Genomic DNA, 25720 nt, shown 5'->3' with positions numbered 1-25720 from the left:
ATCAGACTGCTGCATTTTGGATACTATTCAACTCAGTACATAACAAGGGGAGTGAGAGACTGTATAAGAGCGATTCATGGGGTCTGTGAGGGGGATTTCTGTCAGGAGAGTTCGTTCTGACAGGTGGTAGAGCTGAGGAGAGCCAAGAGTATATGCTCTCAGGTTCTGAACTGCATAACGCTGTTAAAAAATAATCAAGACACAGTCCCACACGGTGTTCACAGGAAAAAGGATCCTCAGAGGGAATACAGTCATACCTCATGTTACGTTTGCTTCAGGTTGCGTCCTGTGGCAACCCGGAAGTAACAGAACAGGTTACTTCCGGGTTACGCCGCTCGCGCATGTGCAGACACGCAAAATGACGTCACACGCATGCGCAGAAGCAGCAAATTGTGACCTGCGCACACGCAGACGAGTGTTACATTCTTTTCAGGTTGCAAACGGGTCTCAGGAACGGATCCTGTTCGCAACCAGAGGTACCACTGTACTGTGACAGGAAAGGGCAGTAGTGGTTGGTGTGTTGTGCGACAAGCACACAGAGTGCAATGAGATTGAGTGCTTGTGTGGGGGAGAGGGAGGCTTGGTTATTTTCCTTGTACACAGGTTGTACATTGACAATAAAGGTATTGATAATAATAAATAATAATAATAATATTACAGGTGTAAAGAAAACAACATCATGCTTTATTCTTTGAAAGCTGAGGCTAATGAGAGCATCACCATCCATTAATATACAGTTGTATGCAATGAAGCGAAACAAATGAATGAACAAGACTGATGTCCCTTTGGGAATGTCCGGGGAAGCCAAGGATTTTCTAGGACCTCCCAGGTGATGCCCAGAGGTCTTTTGAAAATGAGCTTTCCAGTAGTGTGTGCGTGTGTGTGTGTGTCTGTGTGTGTCTTTCAGTGTCACATCATCAGCAAGAAAAGGCACGCCCAGAGAGCAAAGAGGGGTAGTGAGGAGGGGCGATGTGAGACACCCAGGCCAGGTGATCCAAAACCTTCAGTCCGGACCTGCTCAGGGCAGTCAGGGTGCCTGTCATATGGCTTGATGCAGCCTGCATAGGCCAGGACATGGGCGATGTAGTTCTGCTCCTGGATGCCGTGGAAGAGATGGGCCATGGGTCCCTGTGCCATGATGGCCACGTCCTCTCCGCCGTGGGTCTCGATTTCCAGGGGCACAGCTGCCTGCTGCCGGTAGTCCTTGTCCTCTGGATGGGCGAGAGGCAGGAGGTCAGTCTAGACTTTTGGACAGTGGCTCGGTGGCACTGCGTGAGCCCATGGCACCCAGGGGGCACTGAGATGGGGCTTATCGGGAGTGGGGCATGGAGGGTGAAGGAGCCCACCGCAGTACCCCCATGCGCCAAAGGAGAAACAAGCTCCCTTGGCCGCAACACCTCGCGGGGTCAGGGCTGATGGAGCTCATTCATCTGAGCACCTGACGTGCCCATGCCCCAGCCCCGAAGGCCAGCCCGGCTGCAGCTTCCCTCGATGAGGGAGCTATAGTGGGGGTGTCTGGTTACACCCCCTTGGAAAATGCACACGGGGCAACGGCCCTCCAGCACCCCCACGGTATGCCACTGTAGTGGCACCCAAATTTCTGTGGGCCACCAGCCCCTGGGTTGCATAAGCTCATCCCCAGTGCCCCCTACCCTATCAAAAGCATTCTTTGCACGACCTGCTAAGGAAAATAACAGCGCAAATGGAATTCAAAACAGTAAGCATTGATGGCTGCTCTAGGGGCAGGGATGGTTGCTTGCAGAAACTCAGGCTGTGGGTCAGTCCTCACAGGGAAGGGCTCGTAGGCCCAGGATTTGAGGGAAGGTGCAATAGAATGATCCATGTTTGAATCCACACTCAGCCAATGCAAGAAATGGTGTTGGCAAATGCGGATATAACACTGGTCCTGCTAGCTAGGGATGATGGGCATTGTAGTCCAAAAACAGCTGGAGACCCAAGTTTGGGAAACCCAGGACTAGCTTCTGCAAACCAGCCTGACCAGGCTAGCTAAGTGCAGAGCCATTAAGGAACAACGGTGAGCCAGGTACTGAGGCATAACAAACTTTCCTTCCCCCCTGGTTCTGTCACAGAAAAATGTGCCCTTTTTGAAATCTAAAGGAGTTTCTAGGAAGGGAAAAAGGACGTGAGCAGAACTTCGTGGGTGAAAGAGGCTGCACCGAGAGACCAGGAGCCATGACTGACTGCTGCTTTGGACCCAAGCTTGCTGAAGCTATGAGAGGGGCATTGAGAGACACCCTTGTGGTATAATGTTCCACACCCCCTCCAGGTGTATATAGGTGTAAAATAAACCATATATCTTAAAACACTACAGTCTCTGACGTGCCTGAATTCCCAATGGAAACACGACTACAGGTAGACAACTGGAATCCCCTGGAATCTTGTGCGCTGCTCAACAGAGATTGGGGGTGGCGTACAACCTCTGTAACACTGGTGTCAGAAGTGGGATCCATGTTTTCTCTTTGTATACTGGCGGGCGGAATCTGCTCTCACCTGCATTTTCAACTTGCTACCAAACCCTTTTCTTGTCTTCCCAATCGAGAAAGAGTCCCAGCTTCTCCTATTCTGCACCTGTTTTCACTTCTCCCCCCTCCTTTGTCGCATCTCCCCTCGCACACAGACCACTCCCATGTTAACCAGTTGCATCTTCCCCATCCCACATGTCTTAACTTCTAGGAACCTTTTTCAGCTTCTGCCCTGCTATGACACTACCACCCTTCCTATCCTTGCACACCCGCCTTGCACACCCCTGCTTTCATCGGCACCCCCCCTTTTTGCAGCCCCCCAGTCCATAAGCGGAGGTGGTTCTGCTGAGCTCCGCATCCAAAAGTTCTGCATACCGATAGCATCGGAGCTGACATCTGGGCGGCTGCCATTCCTGAGCTTGTACCCAGGTCCGTTCCCATAGAGGATACTGGTGAATGCCCGCTTGTCTTTTGCTTGCTTGGGTGCCAGGCCTGTGGAGAAACACAGACGATGCTCAGTGCTGTCTCTGACCTGACCAGAGTCAGACACACTTACAGCAGAGTGGAATCAGTGGGAGGAGGGTCTCAGGCTGGCCGGATAAATAAATGTGCATTTATTTCAGCCCCCACCCCAAACCAGGTGCCCTCCAGATGTTTTGAACTACAATTACCAACAGCTGTATGATGTTGGGTTAATGGGAGTTGTAATCCAAAAGACCTGGAGAGCACCTGATTTATCTGTTTGTCCCTCACCATTTTTTTTAAAAAATGCAAATATCCTGGTTTAGCTAATCTTAGTCAACTCTCCGTCCACAGAAGGAGAGGCTTCCAGATCTGAGGAAAAGGTAAAGGGATCCCTGACCGTTAGGTCCAGTTGCAGATGACTCTGGGGTTGTGAACCAGAGCAGTGCACGGAAACGCCGTTTACCTTCCCGCCGGAGTGGTATCTATTAATCTACTTGCACTTTTTGGTGTGCTTTTGAACTGCTAGGTTGGCAGGAGCAGGGACCGAGCAACGGGAGCTCACCCCGTCGCAGGGATTCGAACCGCATTAAACAGCCATGGTGGCTTCCCCCATGGAATTCTGGGACCTGTAGTTCATTAAGGGTGCTAAGTTGTTAGGATACCCCTACTCCCCCTCATAGAGCTACAATCCCCCAAGTTCCTTGTGAAGAGGGGCTTATTGTTTTCTCCTGCTCTAGGGAAGGGAGATTCTGATTAAACACTGAGAAGAATTTTTTAACGCTAAAAGCCATTTAACTATGGAACAGATTGCCATGGGAGGTGGTGGACTCTCCTTCCTCGGAGGTTGGATGGCCATCTGTCATGGAAACTTTAGTTGAGATTCCTGCATTGCAGGGGGTTGGACTAGATGACCCCTGGGGGTCCCTACACTTCTATGATTCTACGATTCTCAAACTACCCTGGGAATTGTGCTAGGGGGGCCTTTCACCTCCTTCCTTATGTTTTTATCTGTGTGCTAAAATCCAGTCCCTTACACAAGCCATTAGCTGAAAAGGTTTAACAGAAACTGTGTCCTTCTGGGATTTTTTCCCCCTCCTGGAAAATCATATTGGCTAGAAATTTGCTTTCAAGTTTCAAAAAGGGCAGTTCTGTTTCTCAGAAGCGATGTGATTCCTAGTGCACTTCACACCCACGAGAATTCTTGCATTGCAGGGGGACTAGATGACCCTGGGGTACCTTCCAACTCTACAGTTCTACGATTCTATAATAATTAATAATAATTTATTATTTATACCCCGCCCATCTGGCTAGGTTTCCCGAGCCACTCTGGGCGGCTTCCAACCGAATATTAAAAACACAGTAAAACATCAAACATTAAAAACTTCCCTAAACCGGGCCACCTTCAGTTGTCTTTTAAAAGTAAAATAGTTGTTTATTGCCTTGACATCTGCTAAGAGGGCGTTCCACAGCGCGGGCGCCACTACCGAGAAGGCCCTTTGCCTGGTTCCCTGTAACCTCACTTCTCGCAGTGAGGGAACCACCAGAAGGTCCTCGGAGCTGGACATCAGTGTCCAGGCAGAACAATGCAGGTGGAGATGCTCCTTCAGGTATACAGCACCGAGGCCGTTAAGGGCTTTAAAGGTCAGCACCAACACTTTGAATTGTGCTCAGAAACGTACTGGGAGCCAATGAAGATCTTTCAGGACTGGTGTTATATGGTCTCGGCAGCCACTCCCAGTCACTAGTCTAGCTGCCACATTCTGGATTAGTTGCAGCTTCCGGGTCACCTTCAAAGGTAGCCCGATGTAGAGCGCATGGCAGTCGTCCAAGCGGGAGATAACCAGAACATGCACCACTCTGGCCAGACAGTCTGCGGGCAGGGAGGGCCTCATCCTGCGTACCAGATGGGGTTGGTAGACAGCTGCCCTGGACACAGAATTGACCTGCTCCTCCATGGACAGCTGTGAGTCCAAAATGATTCCCAGGCTGCGCACCTGGTCCTTCGGGGGTACAGTTACCCCATTCAGGATCACCCACCAGCCCGCCCCCTATCGCCCAAGAACAATATTTCTGTCTTGTCAGGATTCAGCCTCAATCCGTTGAATTCCATGAATTCTCAGCCTGGTGGCTCGGAGTATTTTGAGACTAAGACTTCCAGAAGAGGTGGGAAAGCTTCTCTCTATTGCCCCTTGCCTCTGAGATAGGGAGCAAAGTCTCGCTCTTCAAAGAGCCTGGAAACTTATTCTCACCAAAGATGTTGTTGCCCCGTGGTGTGTTGCCGCCTAAGGTGAAGACGTGCGAGTGGTCAGCTGTGACCACCATGAGAGTCTCTGAGGCGTCGGTCAGCTCCACGGCTCTCTCCACGGCCCGGTCCATCATCACAGTCTCGCTCAGGGCCAGCTTGGCTCTGCCCTTGTGATGCCCGTGGTCAATCCTGCCTCGTAAAGGAGAAAAAGGCAACATATCAAGACCTTTTTCTCCCCGCAAGGGACACCAACCACACTGTTTCAGGCTCATGACCGAACATTCCCCCAAACATGAAAAGTAGGGTGTCAGGGAGAAAGGTTCTAGCCCAGGTGTCGCCATGCCAGCGCTCATGGGCACCCAGGCACCCGTCAAGGCTTCCAGTGCTGCCCCACCCAGAGCAGGTGACCCGGTCTCTGAGCGTTCATTTTTAAAAAGTGAGCCTCTAGCCCTCCCAGAAAGAAAGTTATGAGGTAAAATGTGCAGGTAACCTATGAAGTGGAATGAGAACGGTGTGGTATATTTTTCCTGGTACCAAACAATGTTCCCTGTTGCTATTAGGCAGCAGGAGCAGCAGGGTGTGAACTCTGTATTACAGGACCAGCAGGAAATATCTGACATCCCATAGTAAGCATAAGGTGGCCAGGCTGGTTGTCTCTCTAGTTTTGTGTTCTGCCACATGTTCTGTTCTGTTTGGCTGCCATCTTGTGTTCTGACACATGCTCTATATGGCGGCCATCTTGTGCTATGCCACCTGCTGTGTATGGCAGCCATCTTGTGCTATGCCACCTGCTCTGTATGGCAGCCATCTTGTGCTATGCCACTTGTTCTGTATGGCGGCCATCTTGTGCTATGCCACCTGCTCTGTATGGCAGCCATCTTGTGCTATGCCACTTGTTCTGTATGGTGGCCATCTTGTGCTATGCCACTTGTTCTGTATGGCAGCCATCTTGTGCTATACCACCTGCTCTGTATGGCGGCCATCTTGTGCTATGCCACCTGCTCTGTATGGCAGCCATCTTGTGCTATGGCACCTGCTCTGCATGGCGGCTATCTTGTGTTCTGCCCTGCCTCACAGCTGCCACTTTATACTATTCCACAGGCCCTCCATGGCAGCCATTTTGTGACTGCCTGCCCCAGCACTCTCTCAAAATTCGAAAAAAGTGCCCACAGATTGGCAGTGAGGCATCTGATCAAGGCCTGTATTTTAAAAATGAGCTTAAAGATGTTTTTATGCCAGGCAGAAGACCAGCTGGCTAAAAGACTGGCAGATGTTTATCCTCCTGGACAAAGGCCCCCCTGATTTATTTATAGCAGGAGCCAAAATTCTCAAAGTTGTAAAAAGGGAATTACAGGCTGAGAGCAAAGGTTACTAGGTTACTGACCCTACAGAATACAATCAAGCTGCAAAAGCACTAATTAAGAGTTGGTAAATAGTAGGATTCATTGTTTAACAAAATATAATACCATGTGTCTCCCATTAGAGACTTGAGCCACAGGTTAAAGGGCAAGAGCTAATGGGAAAAGCAGCTGGCCAGGAAAGGAGGGTTGCTTCTGGAAAGTGTTTTTACTAAGTTCCTTTTTACTTTGAAAAGGCCTTTGCTTCTAAAAATCTATATATGTTATGTATGAAATATATTGGCTTAAATGTAATTATGCAAAGGATTTAGAAAGTAAGAAATGTTAGATTCTTATGTTAGATTCTTATTTCATAGAATCATAGAATCATAGAGTTGGAAGAGACCACAAGGGCCATCGAGTCCAACCCCCTGCCAAGCAGGAAACACCATCAGAGCACTCCTGACATATGGTTGTCAAGCCTCTGCTTAAAGACCTCCAAAGAAGGAGATCTTTCATTGATGGTGTGTGAGAATGTGAACCCAAGATCTCTGACCTCTGTTTAAGATAAAAATTTAAAACCATTAACCATCTGTTTTGGAGGGCAACAGGGCAAGAAGGGCAAGAGGTGATCTGGTAATTAAGGTGCCTTGTTGAGGCAAATGTAAGATATATGGCTACTTGTTTGCCATTTATAGATAGAAGGAAATATAGCTCTTTGTCTCCCATAAAAGGTAATAGGAAATGGGTGTATCTTTTATGATTGGTTCTAGCAAACAGCCAATAGGAATTTCAACCAGGCTGATTGGACAGAGGCAGCCAAAGGAGGAGCAAGGGGGCTGGGCTGAGGAAATATAAGTGCTGGCCATCAGGGCTGGAGTGGGCAGAGCTTTGGTAACCATATACCACTGTGTCTCTCATTTATTTGTCTGACAAATAAATTATTATTTTAATTTCTCTATTGCTGCGTTGAATATTTCATTCCAGCTAAGCCTTAACCACAAGCAGGGTGCTACAGCAGCTCCTGTCTCTAGCATACCCTGCCTGAAGTGCTCATTTTCTAAGCGGAGGGAACCATTTTGTTTCTTCGGAGGACCACCCAGTCACGTCAGCCTCAAGCTGCAAGCCAGAGTTGCGCAGGTTCGCTGCGCTAGCCAACATGAGGCCTGCCAGTCCCTCCTCAGTTCAGATGGGAGCCAGTGCAGGTTCCCTCACAGAGCACAGTAGTCGCCATATCATCCCCGGGGTTCTCTGCTGCCCCTTTCAAGATGGGAGAAGCGGAGAATGAGGATACTCATCTTCCACAAAGAGGAAGAAGCCGTTGGGGTTCCTGCGCAGGATCCGTATAGCCTTCTCCGTCATCTCCACAATGGAGGGGTCCGTGTTGTTGTCACGATCCAGCTCATATGCCATGTCGTGCGGCTCAAAGAGACCTAGTGATTGGATCAGAGAAAGTGAGCGTCGCCGTGGCAGGAGCCTGACTGAGACGAGGGAACATTACGTTTTCATAATCATTGGCTATTCAGATTGGTGCGTGGGCCCAGTTGGCATTTGCTCCTGCCGGGGCCTTTTCGGTGGTGGCTCCCCGTTTGTGCAATTCCTTCCCTGGGTGAAGAGAAACTGTCTCTCTCATGATCGAGTCTTGGGAGGAATCTGAAAACATTCCTGTTTACCCAGGCGTTTTGATGGGTGAAATACAATGTTCCTGGAAACCCTCAAATCATGGGCTAGGAGAAGGTGATTGTTGCTCACCGTTTTAAGAATACACACACACACACACACACACAGTGCATTTGTCACCCTGGGCCATAGGTGCCAACTCCCTGGGGCCCTGGTTGCCTGAGCACCCACAAAATTCCCCATGAAAGGGCCAAACACCCACAAAACCCACAAAACACCCATAGTCGTATGACCAAGCTAGCACTCCTTTCCTGGGCTCCTTCACCCTGGTATTTTCAGATGGAGAGTAGTATGCAAATTTAATAAATTTAAAAAAAATGCAAACTATTAATATTATTAATATTAATACTATTGCTATTATTTTACATTAGGGATGGGGCAGCCCCTTTGATATGGTCCATGGCTTCTCCTCCCCCCTGGCTACTACTGCCCATGAATTAGGTTGGAAAAATTGCTCTGCGGTTTTTGTTCTTTTTGAGTGTGGGCGTTAATGGGGATGGCAGCTGCAGAGAGAAATTTATTAGGCAGAGTAACAAGTGCAGAGAGAGAGAGAGAAAGAGATGATTCCCTGCCTTGAGGAAATTTCAGTTTAATGTTGATTGAGTGTGAAATTAATGAAAGGACACCTTTGGGAAGCCTGCAGGCAGGACCTGAGCACAAACAGCAGTTCTCTCCACCCTTGCGATTCCCAGCTACTGACATTTAGGCAGATTTCTGCCTCCAACAGTGGGCTTGGACATTTCCCTTGTGGCTAGGAGCCATTGATAGCCTTACCCTGCATGAATCTGACTAATCCGCTTTTGAAACCATCTGAGTTAGCGGCCATAACCGCATCTTGTGGCAGGGAGTTCCATAGTTCAACTATGGGCTCAATCAAGATTCGGCTTGTCCCACCATTTCCCCCCAGGGAAACCTGCTGTTTACCGCTGAATCGTAGCAAATGCCTATTGGGTTTTCTCCAGACTGGTGTTTGTTTTGATTTAGTGCTCTCAGCACAGGACAAGTGGGAGAGTGGACAAGCCCTATGGGTTGTGGACTGAGGTCCAGCTCCGAGGGCCTTCTGGCGATTCACTCGCTGCAAGAGGTGAGGTTACATGGAACCAGGCCTTCTCGGTGGTGGTGCCCGCCCTGTAGAACGCCCTCCTATCAGATGTTAAGGAGATAAAGAACTATACAGAAGGCAGCCCTGTATAGGGAAGTTTTTAATGTTTAATGTTTTGTTATGCTTTTATATGTGCTGGAAGCTGCTCAGAGTGGCTGGGGCAACACAGTCAGATGGGCGGGATACAAGTTGTTGTTGTTGTTGTTTGTTATTATTAATTATTATTATTATTATTATTAATTCCAACATTCAGCTTCATTGTCCAAGAGTCCCCATATTATGGGAAAGGGATAAAAGCCCCCCCCCCACTTTCTCCATACCATGCAAAGTTTTATCTATCATTTCTCCTATGACTCACCTTTTGCTTCCTACAAATAACTTTGGGGGTGTGAAACCCTAAAGTAATAATAATGATAATATTAATTATTTAATTAATTAATGATGATGAGATTATCATTTACAGTAATACCTCTATGAACATCCGTCCTGTCTAGTGTCCATTCTGGCGAACGTCTATGGCAAACCCGGAAGTACCGGAACGAGTTACTTCCGGGTTTGCCGCTCACGCATGCGCAGAAGCACTAAATCATGCTTTGTGCATGCGCAGAAGCGCAAAACGCTCTGCGCGCTTGCGCAGGTGCCGCGCTTTGCCCTGCGTCCATTTCGGCTAGCCGCCGGGACTCCGGAATGGATCCCGGTCGCAAAACAAGGTACGACTGTATACCCTGCCCATCTGGCTGAGATTCCCCGGCCACTCTAAGCGGCTTCCAGCACATATAAAAACATAATAAAACATCAAATATTTAAAACATTTGAAAAGTAATGTTCCTAAGGGGCAATGGGGCATAAAATGCTGAATCATAGCTGTCAACATTTCCCATTTTTAAAGGGAAATTCCCTTATTCCGAATAGGATTCCTCGCAAGAAAAGGGAAAAGTTGACAGCTATGTGCTGAATAAAGGCAGAGTACACTCAATTAGGACTCAGCTATGCAGCTGCAAATATAATGTTTTAAGTGTGTTTCATGTGCATTATACAAATGTGACACTAGATGGCAATGGTGAGCTAATGGCAACTTCAATATATTTTCCGCAGTGTTTTTTTAATATGTGTCTAGATTCCAACTTCGTGGCTCATCTTGTCTGCTGTTTATCTGTGCCCAAACACAATCTCTCCCTGCACAGTTCACATTCCCTTGCGGGGTGTCAGGAATCAGGAAAAGTTTGCCCCCTTCCTCTGACCAGTAGGAGAGAAACAGGAAACCCCCATAGTACTCTTACCCATAAGATGGTTGGTAGTGTTTTCATTGACGGAGGCCAGGCCTGTTTTATTCCAGACATACTGAGCTCCCTAGAAATAAATATTGGGTTCATAAACGCCAGGAATCAACAGCATATTCACTACACCAGCCTTCCTGCACCCGGTGCCCTCTTAATGTCTTGAACTACAACTCCCACTGATATGAGCTGCAGTCCAGAACATCTAGAGGGCAGGGGAGGCTGCATTAAACAGGTACAATAAATGGATATATTTCCATTGTTGTTATGATTAACATTTAAAGCATGTTTGCCCTATTCTTCAGCCCAACAAAAGCTCCCAGAGTGGCTTACAAAGCTCAGCAATAAGACAGATTCTGCCTTCAGGCTTAAAATCTAAAAGGAACAGCACAAAAGGAAAACGAGATTGGGAGGGAGGAAGAAGAAAGCAGGCAGTAGTTCTTGGTTACAGGCTTGAAATGGAAAGAGTTTGAGGAGAGGAGGAGTGAATGTTTTCTCTAAGCCACAACCAGGGTTTTCTCCCCCTGCCCCCTGCCCCCCACTCCATCCCGCTGGACTCCCAGCCCTTCCCCAACTCCCATTACCATCCTGTTGCTCAACCACATTTCAATGAGGTTCAGGCCATCCTTCCTGGTCCCATTCTGTTTCGGATGCTCTGGGTCGCTCATGTTCCTAGGCATCATGAATTTCCGCCCTCCTCCGAGAATCACCTGCCAATGTGAAGAAGGCAATGTCACTGTTCATCGCCACCTCACCAGAGTTATTTTTCTTTTTCTTTTTTAAAAATTCATTTTTATTAAATTTTCCATTCTAACAATCCAATCAAATCACATTAGCTATTCCAGATTATACATATACATATCAAATAATCCAAATATTCTGCCAAATTATAAATTTTTTAAGGGGACTTCCCATACTTCAAGTTCGAAGGGTTCTGACCATCTCATACCTCTACTGCATTTCATAGTCACAGAGTTATTTTTCTTCAGAATTTTCATCCCGCATTGCAGGGGGTTGGAGAAGGGCCTTCTCGGTAGTGGCGCCCGCCCTGTGGAACGCCCTCCCATCAGATATCAAAGAGATAAAAAACTACCTGACATTTAGAAGGCAGCCCTGTTTAGGGATGTTTTTAATGTGTGACATTTTGATGTACCGGTATTTTAAATCTTTGTTGGAAGCTGCCCAGAGTGACTGGGGAAACACAGCCAGATGGGCGGGGTACAAATAAGAAATTATTATTTGTTATGTACTGAGTTGAATAGGATCCAAAATGCAGCAGTCTGATTGGTCCACAGGAGCACCCAATCCAGCTCCAGGTGGAAGTGAACCCTCAGCCTGATTGGCCTACAGGAGAATCCCGGAATTAGCCAATCACGTGGGGCCCATTGTGTAAATAATGTATACAAAGCAGACATTCTGGGGAAACTTCTATTCCTCCTCACCACTATGAGATGAATAAAGAGCATGAAATCCACTCTTGACTCCCAATATATTTCATCATCATCATCATCATCATCATCATCATTATTATTATGACATGAACCCTTCCAGCTATACAATTCTATGATTCCATCATTCCTCCGGCTAGGCCCCTGAATGGGTCTCCCCGGCCTGCCTGGAGCAGCTCTACGCACGTGCAGCCACTCACGTTGATGTCTGTGTTGTGCACCAGCTGGTAGGCGATGTCCTTGCAGCCTTGGCTGGCGGCCTCCTTCGACATGTTGACGTCGCCGTACCACTCGCGGCTGGCCGAGTGGGCATAGGCGGCTGCCGGAGAGGCATGCTGCACACGGGTGGTGGTCACGATCCCCACAGACTTCCCTGTGAGGAGGAGAGGGCATGTGGGAGGCAGGCTTGGAAAGAGGGGAATAGGAATGGGGGTCCCCCTCCACCCTCCCCACCATTCCCACTGCTGCCGGTTGGGGCGCCGTCTCTTGTGCTTCACCCCACCTCAACAGCAGAGCCGTCTCCCTCGGGAGGTGGTGGACTCTCCGTCCTTGGAGGCTGATCAGCAGAGGTCGGATGGCCATCTGTCATGGATGCTGTAGCTGAGATGCCTGCATTGCAGGGGGTTGCACTAGATGACTCTACGGGTCCCTTCCAACTCTACAATTTTACACTTCTAAACTGCCATTTTGGAAAGAGCGATGTATCCATTGGCATGCCAGCATGCATTGGGTCAGTGTCATGATCCGGTTCACGGGTGATCGAAGGCCCGGCTGGGGACGTCGGGACTGGGGCAAGATGGCAGGGTGCGAGCAGGAACGGGAGTCCAGGAGTCAGGAAGCCAAGAGTCGAAGAGTCAGAGAGCCAGGAGTCAAGAAGCCAAGGGTCAGGAAGCAAAGGGTCAAGGAGCCAAACACAGCAAGGCAAGAAACATGTTGCTGTGGCAAAGAGCCGAAGGGAAATGCTGACCTTATATCCCTTCCCAGCTCTTGCCACCAGGTGCTGTGAGTTACCATTCGGCCTCACCTGTGTGGCCACGCCTTGCCTCTCCAGAACTAACTTAGGAAGGCCCCAGTCCTGCAAAGCCCTACTGGTCACAGGGTCTGGCTCCTGCACGCACTCCTGACAGTCAGACACCGAGGAGAGATAACCTTTGAGGGGTTTAAAGCGGCAGGGAGTAGTCCTGCCGTGTGACCCAACATGCCTTCTTGTCATCTGTCTCCTTCATAAGAGGGTCATTGGGAAAGGCATGGAAATGGGAAAGCTAAATAAGCAGCGAGTTGGACCAGCATTCCAGCAGGGAGGAGTTTATGCCTGCTTTCCAATAATATACACGCTTTTCTGCGTGAAGAACTACATTGCAAAATTCAGAGAAATGCAGGTTTTAGAGGGCAGTTGCTTTTCGGTTCCTGTAGGAAATCAAATCAAATTTCTCTCCCCCATGTTTTATGGTGTTTTGAATATTCTGTTGGGAGCCGCCCAGAGTGGCTTTTATTTTGCCCCAGATGGGCAGGGAATAATAATATCAATAATAATAATAATAATAATAATAATAATAATAATAATAACTACTGCTACATGGAGAAGAAGCTTCCAGCCCTGGAGAAAGGCTGATCTTTGTCAATGCCCCCCCCCATCCGACCCACAATGTCTCCCTCTTTCCCTCAGCTCCTACCTGACAATGTTGCCCGATGCAGCACAGAGTGGACTTCGTTGCCAAAGGTGGTGTTGCATTGGCCCAGGGTGGCACGAGCACTCAGGCCCAGGGTTTTAGCATTGGCCTTCACCCCGCACAGGTAGGCAGTGGCGGTTCCAGCGCTGTCAGGCACCTGCCGGTCCACATTGTACGTCTGCCGATAGAAATGGAGAGATGCTGCGATTCAGGGAGGCCTGGCACAAGACAGCAGGCGGCTGTGTAGCAAGGGGCCAGGAGCTCATCCTGAGAAATGTTACAGGAAAGGGATGCTTAGCAGCTGTCCAGGAGGATATGACTTTGTTAAGGGTGCTGGGAATTGCAGCTCAATTAGGCCAGCACCTTTAACAAACTACAATTCCCAGGATGCTCCATGACTGTTCATTGGATCATAGAATCAGAGTTGGAAGGGACCTCGAAGGTCATCTAGTCCCACCCCCTGCAATGCAGGAATCTCAACTAGATTGGACAGGTGGCCATCCAACCTCTGCTTTAAAAATGTCATGGGAGGAAAACCCACCAGCTCTTGTGGGAGTCTCTTCCAATGTTTAACAGTTATTACTGTCAGAAGGTTCTTCCTGATGTTTAGGCGGAATCTCCTCTCTTATAACTTGAAGCCATGGATTCGAGTCAAACCCTTTGGAGCAGGAGAAAACAAGCTCCTTCCCTCTTTCATGGGACAGCCCTTTAGATATTTGAAGATGACTAGCATATCTCCTCCCAGTCTGCTCTTTTCCAGGCTAAACATACCCAGCTGCTTCAACCGTTCCTCATCAGGCTTGGTTTCCTGACCATCTTGGTCGCCCTCCTCTGCCCACCTTCCAGCTTGTCAACATCCTCTTTAAATTGTGGAGCCCAGAACTGGACACAGGACTCCAGGTGTGGTCAGGGTGTGGTCACACTCCAGGTGTGACCTTGGAAGGAGGTGGACTCTCCTACCTTGGAGGCTTTTAAGCAGAGGCTAGACGGCCATCTGTCAGGGATGCTTGAGCTGAGATTCCTGCATTGCAGAGGGCTGGGCTAGATGACCCATGGGGTCCCTTCCAACTCGGCAGCCCTATGATTCTGTGAGCTAAGGCTGCAATTCCTAGGCACACTTACCTGGGAGAAAATCCCAGGTAAAGGCTTGATGGGAAGGAGGCCTTGGAAAATAGGCAGACTGGGCCCTCCTAGGGAACTGGCTGAGGGCGAACACAGCAGTGTGCAGCGGCACTCTCTTCCTTGGCACAGGATCCCACCTTGGACAAGGCGACGTAGGGGAATCTCTCCATCGCCAGCACGCTCTCTTCCCCGGAGCCTCCTGCCAGCTGGCCCTTGTAGATTCGGGCGGCTGTGATGGTGGGCACCCCCATGCCTGAAAGGGCAGAAGGAGGGTCATTAGAAGAGTTGTCAAGGGGCTAAACAAACGGGTGGAGCAGGTTCAGCGCCTGCCTTTGGAGAGATCAATAGGAGGCACATTCTTCCACAGGGCCTACTTCCTACTATTTTGGTACCCGTTTAAGCAGTCGTGGTTTCTCCCAGAGGATCCTGGGAGCTATAGTTTGCTAAGGGCGCAAAAATGGTACTACGGTGCTTTAAATGTATGGAGCGAATGTGGCCTTTGTCCTAGCCATGGTTTCTCCCAGAGGATCCTGGGAGCTATAGTTTGCTAAGGGCGCAAAAATGGTACTACGGTGCTTTAAATGTATGGAGCGAATGTGGCCTTTGTCCTTGCCGGAAAGAAAGGGACATATTTCATATTTCCCCCTGTTACAGAAGCACATGCAAGTGTTCAATAACTCTGAAGAGAAAGAAGCACATCATTAACTTTCACCCTCCTTAATGACACTAGCCTCCGCCAGTTAATCAACTGCAACTTAATCTACTAATCAAAGCTTGCAGCCCTGATGGTATAAATAAACACTATTGCATGAAGCAAGACCATGGTCTTGTTTAGCTGGTCCATTATTTACTATCTCCTTCGGAAGGTGGTGGACTCCCTTGGAGGTTTTTAAGCAGAGGCTGGATGGCCATCTGTCAGGGATGCTTTAGCTGAGATTTCTGTATTGCAGGGGGTTGAACTAGATGACCCTTGGGGTCCCTTCCAACTCTACAGTTCTATGATTTTTGTGACTTTGATGTGGTTTGTAGCAGTGAGTGCCAAGCATAAAAATGAATTGGTTTTAGCAGAACCAGGCACTGTGTTAAATGCAAGGGTAAATGGATTGAGAGCCAGACTCAGTTTCTTATTTCTTTTTAAATAAAAGCATCGCCACTAAGAGGCTGAGCTAAGGATCAGCAATTCCCTTTTCCAGATCTCACCTGTGCTATGAACCCGCTAGGTGACTTTAGGCAAGACACCCTCAATCGCAGAAATGTGGGAGTCAATGGGATAATCCTGGCCCACATTACAGGGTTGGTGTTAAGGGTTACAAGAATACATGTGAAATCCTTGAAGCACTTGGTGAAATACTAAGGGTCACATCGGCAGCTGTGACATATAAACCTACAGATTGAATACATTGAAAGATAGCTCACAGGGCAGTAAACGTAAGTGTGAAGAGACTCCTGGCTGCAAGGATGTCGTAAGAGTCAAGATGTCTGGCAAGACGTGTGAAGGAATTTGCTGACACTGACAGATGACTCTAGGGCCTCACTCCTCCTCGAAGCCCGTGTCTGTGATATTACTTTTGCTCTTCTGATAACACTGCTGCTTAGGTACCTTTTCCTTATTGCAGGGATTAATTTCTACTGTACGTGCAGAGCTAAGACAAGGAAACACCTCTATAATAAGCCTGTGCAACTTATAGGGCCGTGGATTCCACTTTTGTGGTTTTCCAGCAAGTAAAAACTGTCTTAAAACATCATGACTGGTGCATTTAATTGAAGAAAATTCACTACGTGTCTTTTTGTCGCTGAGAGTTTTGTCAAACCGCTGGACATTGAAATCTGTACTTTATTTTTTTATTTTTTTAAACAGCTCAATAAATGTCTCATTCTCCACCCACCAACCCCCACGTGGGTAGAGGGGAATGCCCTTCAACATCTCTCTGATGAAAATAGGGATGTCCTGTATTATAATAATAATAATAATAATAATAATAATAATAATAATATTTATGCCCCCCCATCTGACTGTGTTGCCCCAGCCACTCTGGGCGACTTCTAACATATATAAAAACCTTATAAAACATTACACATTAAAAAGCTCCCTAAACAGGGCTGCCTTTGTATGTCTTCTAAAGGTTGCATAGTTACTTATCTCCTTGGCTCAGGGGTTGCATAACTCTGATAAGAAAAGGGACGTCCTAAGGGAAAGCGGGACACTCCGGGATCAAAAGAGAAACCAGGACGGCTTCTGTAAATCCAGGACTGTCCCTGGAAAAGAGGTTCTGGAGGGGCCAGCCTCTTGGGATACTCCTGTGATGGCCTCAGATAACCTGGAGGCATGCAGAAGAAGTTGGGGGTTACATGCTTCCCTACAAGAAATGTGCAGGAATCAGTGCCCTCTGCACAGCCTTTCGCTTCTGCATGGAAGCGCATGGGCCACTGGGAGCTTTAGGTCTCCGCAGCGCTTGGCTCTCCTCGCCTCCCTCCTCCAATCCAGGAGTCTCCCCCATCCTGCCATCTAAGATAAGCTGCCAGAGGGCGGAATGACCTGGCAGTCAATGGCCTGCAGTGACCCAAAGAGACTCCCACCTGCGAGGGATGATGATGAGTGGGTCTTGGCGAGGTCTGCGGCTGCTCCTCCGCCTGCCAAAATCCACTTTGCGCAAACTCTGGGTTGAGTTATGCGGAGACGGCTCTCTGACGGCGCCAGAGGCAGCGGCCAAAGGGTGTAAATCAGCTTCATGAAGGGGAGCTGGAGAGCGGCAGGAGGGAGGCTGGGCCTCACCTTAGAGAGGAGAGAGAGACGGCTGGACCCCTGCCAGGCGGACCTTCGCTGCCGGTGCTGAGCCAGAGGGAGCAGAGACCAGGGAAATGCTCCCTTTGGAACTCAAGCACTAGGCCAGGGTCTGGAATCACAGGGACACAAGAGGCTGCCTTATACCAAGTCAGACCCTTGCTCCATCTAGCTCAGTGTTGTCTGCACTGGCTGGCAGCAGCTTTCCAAGGTTTCGGGCAGGGAGTCTCTCCGAACTCCACCTGGAGATGCCACCCCGGCATCTTCCACATGCAAAGGCAAATGCTCTCTGGCTGAGCAAAAGGTTCGGAGTGCCTTTTTGACTCAAAGCGGGGTCCAACTGTGTCCAAACAGAGATGGAAACTTGCTCCTTGAACTCAGGGAGCATTGCACATGGTTTGGTTACAACAGCTAAAGAAGTGTCCAGGTGCACAGCAAACGGACAAACAACTTTGAAGAATATATAGTAGAATTGTGTGTGTGTGTGTGTGTGTGTGTGTGTGTGTGTGTGTGTGTGAGAGAGAGAGAGAGAGAGAGAGAGAGAGAGAGAGAGAGAAATTGGGGTGGCAGCAGACCTTCCAAGTGTCCCTATTTTCCAGGGACAGTCCCAGATTTACAGAAGCTGTCCTGGTTTCTGATTTGATCCTAGAATGTCCTGCTTTTCCCTATTGTCATCAGAGAAATATTGGAGGATATTTGACCCCCAAACCATCTGAAGGCAGTCCTGTTTAGGGAAGCTTTTTTTTTAGTGTTTAATGTTTTGTTATGTTTCTATATATGTTGGAAGCTGCCCAGAGACTGGAGCAACCCAGTCAGATGGGAGGGGTGTAAATAGTAAAATTATTATTAATGGAATAATAATCATCAGAGAAATGCTGAAGGGTGTCTGGTCAGCAGATGCAAACTAGAATGTGGCTCCTGTAAACTTAACAGTTGTGTGCAAGGGGGATTTTTAGCAGCTGTTGTAACTTGTCCTGCAAAGTTGCACCTTTTGAAATGCCTCCTTCTACAACGAAAGGGCCAGAGCCCTCTCTGCACCTTGCGATCAAAGAAAGGAATAGTTACAGGTAGGTAGCTGTGTTGGTCTGCCATAGTTGAAACAAAACAAAATAAATTAAATTCCTTCCAGTAAAAATAAAATAAAATAAATTCCTTAGAGACCAACTAAGTTTGTTATTGGTATGAGCTTTCGTGTGCATGCACACTTCTTCAGATACACAGAACTGTGCATGCACACGAAAGCTCATACCTGAAGAATATGTGTATCTGAAGAAGAGTAATAATAATAATAATAATAATAATAATAATAATAATAATAATAATAATTTATTTATACCCCGCCCATCTGGCTGGGTTTCCCCAGCCACTCTGAGCGGCTTCCAACAAAACACTAAAATACAATAACCTATTAAACATTAAAAGCTTCCCTAAACAGGGCTGCCTTCAGATGTCTTCTAAAAGTTTGTTAGTTATTTTTCTCTTTGATATCTGGTGGGAGGGTGTTCCCAGGGCAGGTGCCACTACCGAGAAGGCCCTCTGCCTGGTTCCCTGTAACCTCACTTCTCGCAGCAAGGGAACCGCCAGAAGGCCCTCGGCACTGGACCTCAGTGTCTGGGCAGAATGATGGGGATGGAGACACTCCTTCAGGTATACTGGGCCGAGGCCGTTTAGGGCTTTAAAGGTCAGCACCAACACTTTGAAGTGTATCTGAAGAAGTGTGCATGCACACGAAAGCTCCTACCAATAACAAACTTAGCTGGCTACTGGAAGAAATTTTTAAATTTTGTTTTAAAGAAAGGAATGTGTGGGTGGGATTTGCAGAGCAATCCTAGGTAGGTCTATTCAAAAGCAAGTCCCAGAGATGGCAGTGGGACTGGCCTAAGATGGACAAAAAAAGGATGTGCACGTTTCCTAGTTAGGTCTGCTTTAATTGGGTCAGGATGGCTAGAGTGGTCTGCTGCTACCCAAGTTAGCATGGCTGGTTCTGGTGGCAATGTGTAGATATGGACTGGGAAAAGATCCAAAATTCAAATGTTTGCATTTGGCCTTATTATTACATTTCTCTCCTACCTCTGAGGAGCTCAGTGTGGCATTCACACTTCTCCCCCTTTTATCCTCACAGCAACCTTGTGAGGTAGGCTCAGGGGAGAGGCAGTGATTCGGCAAAGATCACTCAGGGAGCTTCATGGCCGAGTGGGGATTGGAACTCTGGTCTCCTGGGTCTTAGTCCAAAACTCTAACTGTACTAGCTTTTGCTTCACAGATTTGGAGACCCACCCACGCCCCATAGTTAGGATATTTCCGTTCCACCTTAAAAGGGAGCAGGCTATGTGAGTCACAGAGTCTGCGTATTTCCTGTTCACAGGATGTTTATGTTTTCTATTGCTTTCGTTTCTCTCTGTGCTTGAACACACAAGCAGGCAGTCATGTTTTTCTTTGTTCTGACCAACGCTGAATAAACTTGGAAAAATGCTCTCCTGCTGTGCATCTTTCGCTGTGTGAATTCTGCTGATAGAGCGTGCATCAGCCCAGGAATGTGGGAAGCTATTTTCTGGAGCTCATGTCGCTAATTGCTGATACTGTATCTACGGGAGATCGGTGGACGTCCGGAGTCGACGTGGAGGCAGTGATGGCCTTTGTCTCCCTGGCAGTATCCCAACAGTGTGCACCTATAAATCTGCCCCAAGACCCACTCTGGGTGCGCAGGCTTGTACACCCATGTACAAACTCACCGTCTCCTAGGAAGAGAATGACGTTCTTTGCTCGGTGGTTCATGGGTTTCAGCTTGAGTGCTGATTCCAGGGTCTGCTTGGCTTTCATGTTCCAATATTCTGGGTCCTTTTCCTCTTCTAGAAGAACCAGGGGAGGAGAAAGTTACTGCTCTGTATGCCTTTGTGTTTTGGATTGGCTGGTCTGAGTGAAAACTCAGCTTCTGCCTAACACAGGGATGAAGCACGTTGTGGATCTCCAGATATTCTTAGACTCCAGCTGCCACCACCCCTGGCCATTGCCATTCTGGCTGAGTTAGATCCCCTCACATCTGGGCACAGGTTCCTCAGGCCTGGCCTAAGGCATTCAACTGTGGAATCTGAAGGAGCGTCTCCACCCCCATCGTTCAGCCCGGACACTGAGGTCCTGCTCCGAGGGCCTTCTGGCGGTTCCCTCACTGCGAGAAGCGAGGTTACAGGGAACCAGACAGAGGGCATTCTCTGTAGTGGCGCCCGCCCTGTGGAATGCCCTCCCACCAGATGTGAAGGAAATAAGCAGCTATCTTATCTTTAAAAGACATCTGAAGGCAGCCCTCTTTAGGGAAGTTTTTAATATTTAATGCTGTATTTTTTTTAACACTTGACTGGGAGCCGCCCAGAGTGGCTAGGGAAACTCAGCCAGGTGGGCGGGGTATAAATAAATTATTATTATTATTATTATTATTATTATTATTATTATTATTATTTCTTAAGAAATTTTGAAGCTGAAAGTGGAGCAGGGAACCAATCAAGTGGACTTGAAGTAGCGCAAGGGCTCTTAGGGAAGACTCTTTCAGAAATGTCTCTATTCCTCTCCAGCTCCTGCCCACATGTTTTTGCTTCCCAAATCCCACACTTCAACTCAACCCTCCATGAGCCTTATCTCCTTGGCACCTTGACACCAAGGATATGCCTCTCCCCCAGCACCGGGTTTAGGGTGGCGAGGGCAATTCCACCACCAGGGTGCGAAGCCCAGGAGGCACAAAACTGAGAAGATCCATAATGGAGAAGATTCCTTTGAGGGCACCAAATTTTGGCCTTGCAGTGAGCATCACAAAAGATTGCAAAAATCTGCTGCTCCTCTCCCCTCTTTGAAGCTTGGAGCTGTGTATACATTTGGGAAGGAGCAGCTCACTTGACAAGGACATGATAAGCCCCCTGAGGCAATTTCCCCAAAGGAAATGGCCTCTTCAAAGACCAGAGCACCCCAATTGACATTCCTCACTCAGCCACTAACTGGGACAGCGGTGAGCTAGCGGTGGCTAGAGTATGATAGCGACCTTCCACAGATGTTGGCAGTCTATCACCAGATGCCAGGAACTCAGAAGGAAGGAAGGCTACCACCATCTTTGTGACCTGATGTTCTTGTGAAGCCTTAGGAAATGAGATTCTAAAATTGCCCCATCAGCCTTTGCTTCCTGTGTTTGGAGGGTGGGGGCTTGTGAATTGCCCAGGGAATTCTTATCAGCAAGGCTGCATGGGATCAACAGATCCAGTTGGGACCTGACCTCACAAAGAGCAAAGATCACAGGCATCAACCGCCTGGTTCCTAGCAAACCAGACCCTGCCCATTCACAACCTTTGCATGCTCATTAATCACCCATTGATCAGGGGTTTGCCTTGTAACTGATTGAGCCTCTTCGCTTAGGAGAGCTGTGCGATAGGCAAAGGAATCAAATAGGCAGAGCATCCTCATTTGTTGTTTATAAAAAGTGCCTGATATGCACAGACTCATTCATCCAGGGGAGGGGAGTGTGGGCATAACTTATTTATTTTTAATGACAATTTCTGTCCCATTCTCCCTCACCGAAGGACAGATAGCAGCCTAAAATGCAATAAAACCATGTTGAATACCCAATAATTAAAACGAGAGTTATTAAAACTTCATCATCCATAAAGAAAGTTTGGGGGCGGGGAGAGAGAGAATCATATTCCTTCCCTTTCTTTTCCTACACACAAACACACACACACACATACACACACCAGATTTCAGATCCCACACTATGATCCCTCAGGAAGTCTTGCTACTCTGCCTACCTTCCTGGTGCAGCTGGCATGGAAAACTGAGCCAAACTATGGTGCTGGAGGAGACTCTTGAGAGTCCCATGGACTGCAAGAAGATCAAACGTATCCATTCTGAAGGAAATCAGCCCTGAGTGCTCACAGGAAGGACAGATCGTGAAGCTGAGGCTCCAGTACTTTGGCCACCTCATGAGAAGAGAAGACTCCCTGGAAAAGACCCTGATGTTGGGGAAGATGGAGGGCACAAGGAGAAGGGGACGAGAGAGGTTGAGATGGTTGGACAGTGTTCTCGAAGCTACCAGCATGAGTTTGACCAAACTGCAGGAGGCAGTGGAAGACAGGAGTGCCTGGCGTGCTCTGGTCCAGGGGGTCACAAAGAGTCGGACACGACTAAATAACAACAAATGGGGGAGCATGAATGAGCAAGGGAAGCTCTGCTTGCCCACAATCCCTTTTCTATGCAGCCAGGTGCCCCCCGCCCCCAATTCCAGTTCTTTGCCTATGACCTCCCACCTACCAACTTTGGGCCGGCCTTGTTTGTGCCAACGTCCCCAGAACCTGAAGCAGATCAGCGTGCATAAGGACATAAGGAATCCACTCATTGCACATCCATGACATTTTGCTTCCCCCAAACTGAGCCCCGGTCAAAGTGCAGGAGGCTCAACCAGGGTTGTCCTCTCAGACTGCTGGTCCCCTCACCACACACTTCCTTTCTTGAGGGTCAGCTGCACCGCCATTCTTTGCAACTTTGCATTGTGTTGGAAGCAGCTATTTCCTGCACAGTCTCGTTTGGCCCAGTTTGTTCCACAACCCTCTTGTGGATATTTGCAGAAGATAACACAGGAACCATCTCAGCGGAGGTGCAGGGAGAGTGACAACGGTAGCCTCTGCTCTCAGCTGCAGCAGCAATGCCTTGCAAATCTTGCCCAACATCCTCTTTAAGCAAGACCAGACCGGACCATAAGATACCAACTGGAAGGAAGTGGGCAATTTGTTTCCAGGACACGCTCTGTGCAATTTCTCTGAGAAAGAAACAGCACAAATTCTGCAAAAGTAAAACCCAGAGTAGGGAGAACCTTGTGAGTTCACCTGCTGATCTCAGCCCATTTTAAGATTATTATTATTATTATTATATGGGCTGGGTTTTACATTCTTGCTTTATGATTTGGACTAACACAACTTTCCTCTGTTTTGAAGAACGCTCAAAATACTTGCCTGCCCTCACCCTCCCTGCTTAGCAAAGGCTGGCAACAGAGCAAAGCGGGACACAGACTTTCTGCAAACTAAGAAACCGTGTCGATCAAGTCGTACCTCTGAATTTGGACCTGTGCTCCTGTTCTTCTCGTAAGCAACATCCCTACCTTTCCTTAAGAATGCTAGATGGCCTTGCAGCTGGATCAGGCCAAAGGCCCATCCCATAAGGTATCCTGCTCTTGCAGTGGCTGACCTGCCCTAACAGCTCCCTGGGGAGCAGGACCCAAATCCTTCCAAGCGTACAAACGGCAAAGCAGTAATAAGCACTATTAAAAACAACATCAAGTCCTCAGACATTCAAATGCAACAGGACAAACTGTATAAAACCAGCAGAAGCTAGGACCCCTAAAGCTTGCTTTATTTTTTAAGAGAAGTCAGTTCCTGGGGAAACACTCTGCACAAGCCCAGAAGCGTAATTTCCTTGGGCTGTTATTGAAAGCAGAAGCTGGTTCCTTTGCTCGGGGAGTTAGAAGTCGGGATCCCTAAAAGCAGGCATGCAGCACCCCAGAACATGGCACACTCCCCTCCATCCCAGCCAGAGCATCACTGCTGTGCAGAAAACAAAGTCAGCTTGAATCCTTATATTACAGAACAGCCTTGGTTGGACTTTGAATGTCTACAGAAGACTCTCTGCTCTCGTCAGATCAAGCACCCACTGACTTAGATGAAGTTTATCTCCAAGTGAAGCAGAGGAGGGCCGTAACACAGTGGCAGAGTGTCTGCCTTGCATGTAGAAGGTCTCCGGTTCAATCCCTGGCTTCTCCAGTTAGGGTCAGAAAAGACTCCCTGGCTGAAATCCTGGCAAGCTGCTGCCAGTCAGTGCCAACAACACTGATCTAGAAGGACCTACAGGTCTGAAATTGTATAAGGCAGCTTCCTATATTCTCTCTCTCTCTCTTTCTCTCTCTCTCTCTCCGAAAACAACAACACTCTTTTCCAGAAACTTGGGCTGGTGGCCGATTTGGGTCCAGAAGACCTTCTCCCAAGCTGTGAAACAACAGATAGCTTTGTTTCTCACCTAAGGATGTGGCAGAGAGGCAGGCACAGAAGCAAAAGAGAGCCTGGATCCTCAGGGCAGCCAGGGGCTTCATCCTGCAGCCAAGCCAAGGATGGACAGAGTCCCTGATGAAAGACCGCAGCTTCTGAGGCTCTGGGGTTTTTATGCTCCTCCTCTCACCTTTGGACCCAGGGGGGCACGGGGCCAAAAGGCTGGGAGGGGTGGGAAAGGAAATGATGATGACGTCCCATCCCCTGTCCCGAGAGAAGTACCGGTAACTGCCCACAACACAGTTTCATCACAGCCTTTCAAGTCTGCAGTGGGGAGAGCATTTTTCTGCTGAATTGGCCAGCCTATCTGTAGGCTCCAAGGCTCCTCCCTGACACCTCTTCTGAACACCAGCTCCGGAAGGAAATCAAAGGCTATGGCCCTGCTGAGGAGACCACGCAGTCACTTGCAGGTTTCTGCAAAGAGATAGGGAGTCTTCCTCCTGTGGGCCCGGGCAGTGGAGAGTCAGGCGGTTAGGGTCCTCTAAGACACAACGGCTGCCCCAGAGGTCACTGCAAAGCTCATGCCTGCCTCCTTAGCTGCTTCCGCTGAACTGAGTGGCAAGGACACTTTGGGAAGTCAACACGCATGGAAAAACCGAGTCCTGCTTCCTTCCATAGAACTGGGCAGATCTGGTCTGGGCTGCTGACGACTGGAAATTGCCCAGGATGCAGCTTCCCTTCCTGCCCAATGTTGCATTTCCTCGCTTAAAACCAGAAGGGCAATGCAAAACGGTGTCTGAGCATGTCAAACAATGGAATGTGAAAAACACATACAAATACATTGGAGTTTACAAGTCAAGGTGAATCCAGAAATGTAGAGCAAAGCCTCCTCCACCATCTCAACCAGGCATCACCTACCTGCTGGCCTCCCATCCAGATGTAATGGACTACGACTCCCATCAGCCATTCCAGCTGGGACCGATGGGAATTGTAGTCCAAAACATCTGGAGGCAGCCAGTTTGGGGGAGGTCTGGAAACCAAGAACAGTTGAGGGGGTTAAAGGGGCTGTAAGATGCATCACACCAAAGGCAGCCAATGT

At 48.4% G+C, this 25720-nt stretch overlaps 1 protein-coding gene across 1 annotated transcript; it reads right to left on the bottom strand.

Moving 5' to 3' along the window:
- Positions 1-663: 663 nt before the first annotated feature.
- LOC310762193 (alkaline phosphatase-like) lies at positions 664-25117 on the bottom strand. Its single transcript, XM_083612870.1, has 11 exons — positions 24653-25117; positions 20344-20460; positions 14967-15082; positions 13711-13885; positions 12238-12410; positions 11174-11299; positions 10593-10662; positions 7829-7963; positions 5198-5389; positions 2859-2975; positions 664-1211 (listed from the first exon to the last, which is right to left on the bottom strand). The coding sequence occupies exons 1-11, from the start codon at positions 24723-24725 to the stop codon at positions 910-912; spliced, it is 1596 nt and encodes a 531-aa protein (XP_083468996.1). The 5' UTR covers positions 24726-25117; the 3' UTR covers positions 664-909.
- Positions 25118-25720: the final 603 nt, after the last annotated feature.

Source organism: Podarcis filfolensis, assembly GCF_964270895.1.
Source record: "Podarcis filfolensis genome assembly, chromosome: 5".
Taxonomy (NCBI): domain Eukaryota; kingdom Metazoa; phylum Chordata; class Lepidosauria; order Squamata; family Lacertidae; genus Podarcis; species Podarcis filfolensis.
The sequence above is the reverse complement of the archived record's forward strand: the minus strand, read 5'-3'. Positions and strand labels throughout refer to the sequence as shown.

Coding starts and splice junctions, on each gene's coding strand:
- LOC310762193 (XM_083612870.1), bottom strand. CDS start 24,725: ATGAAGCCCCTGGCTGCCCTGAGGATCCAGGCTCTCTTTTGCTTCTGT. Junction 20,461..24,652: donor CCTCTCTGCCACATCCTTAG/GTGAGAAACAAA, acceptor TGGTTCTTCTAG/AAGAGGAAAAGGACCCAGAA. Junction 15,083..20,343: donor CATTCTCTTCCTAGGAGACG/GTGAGTTTGTAC, acceptor CTGCCCTTTCAG/GCATGGGGGTGCCCACCATC.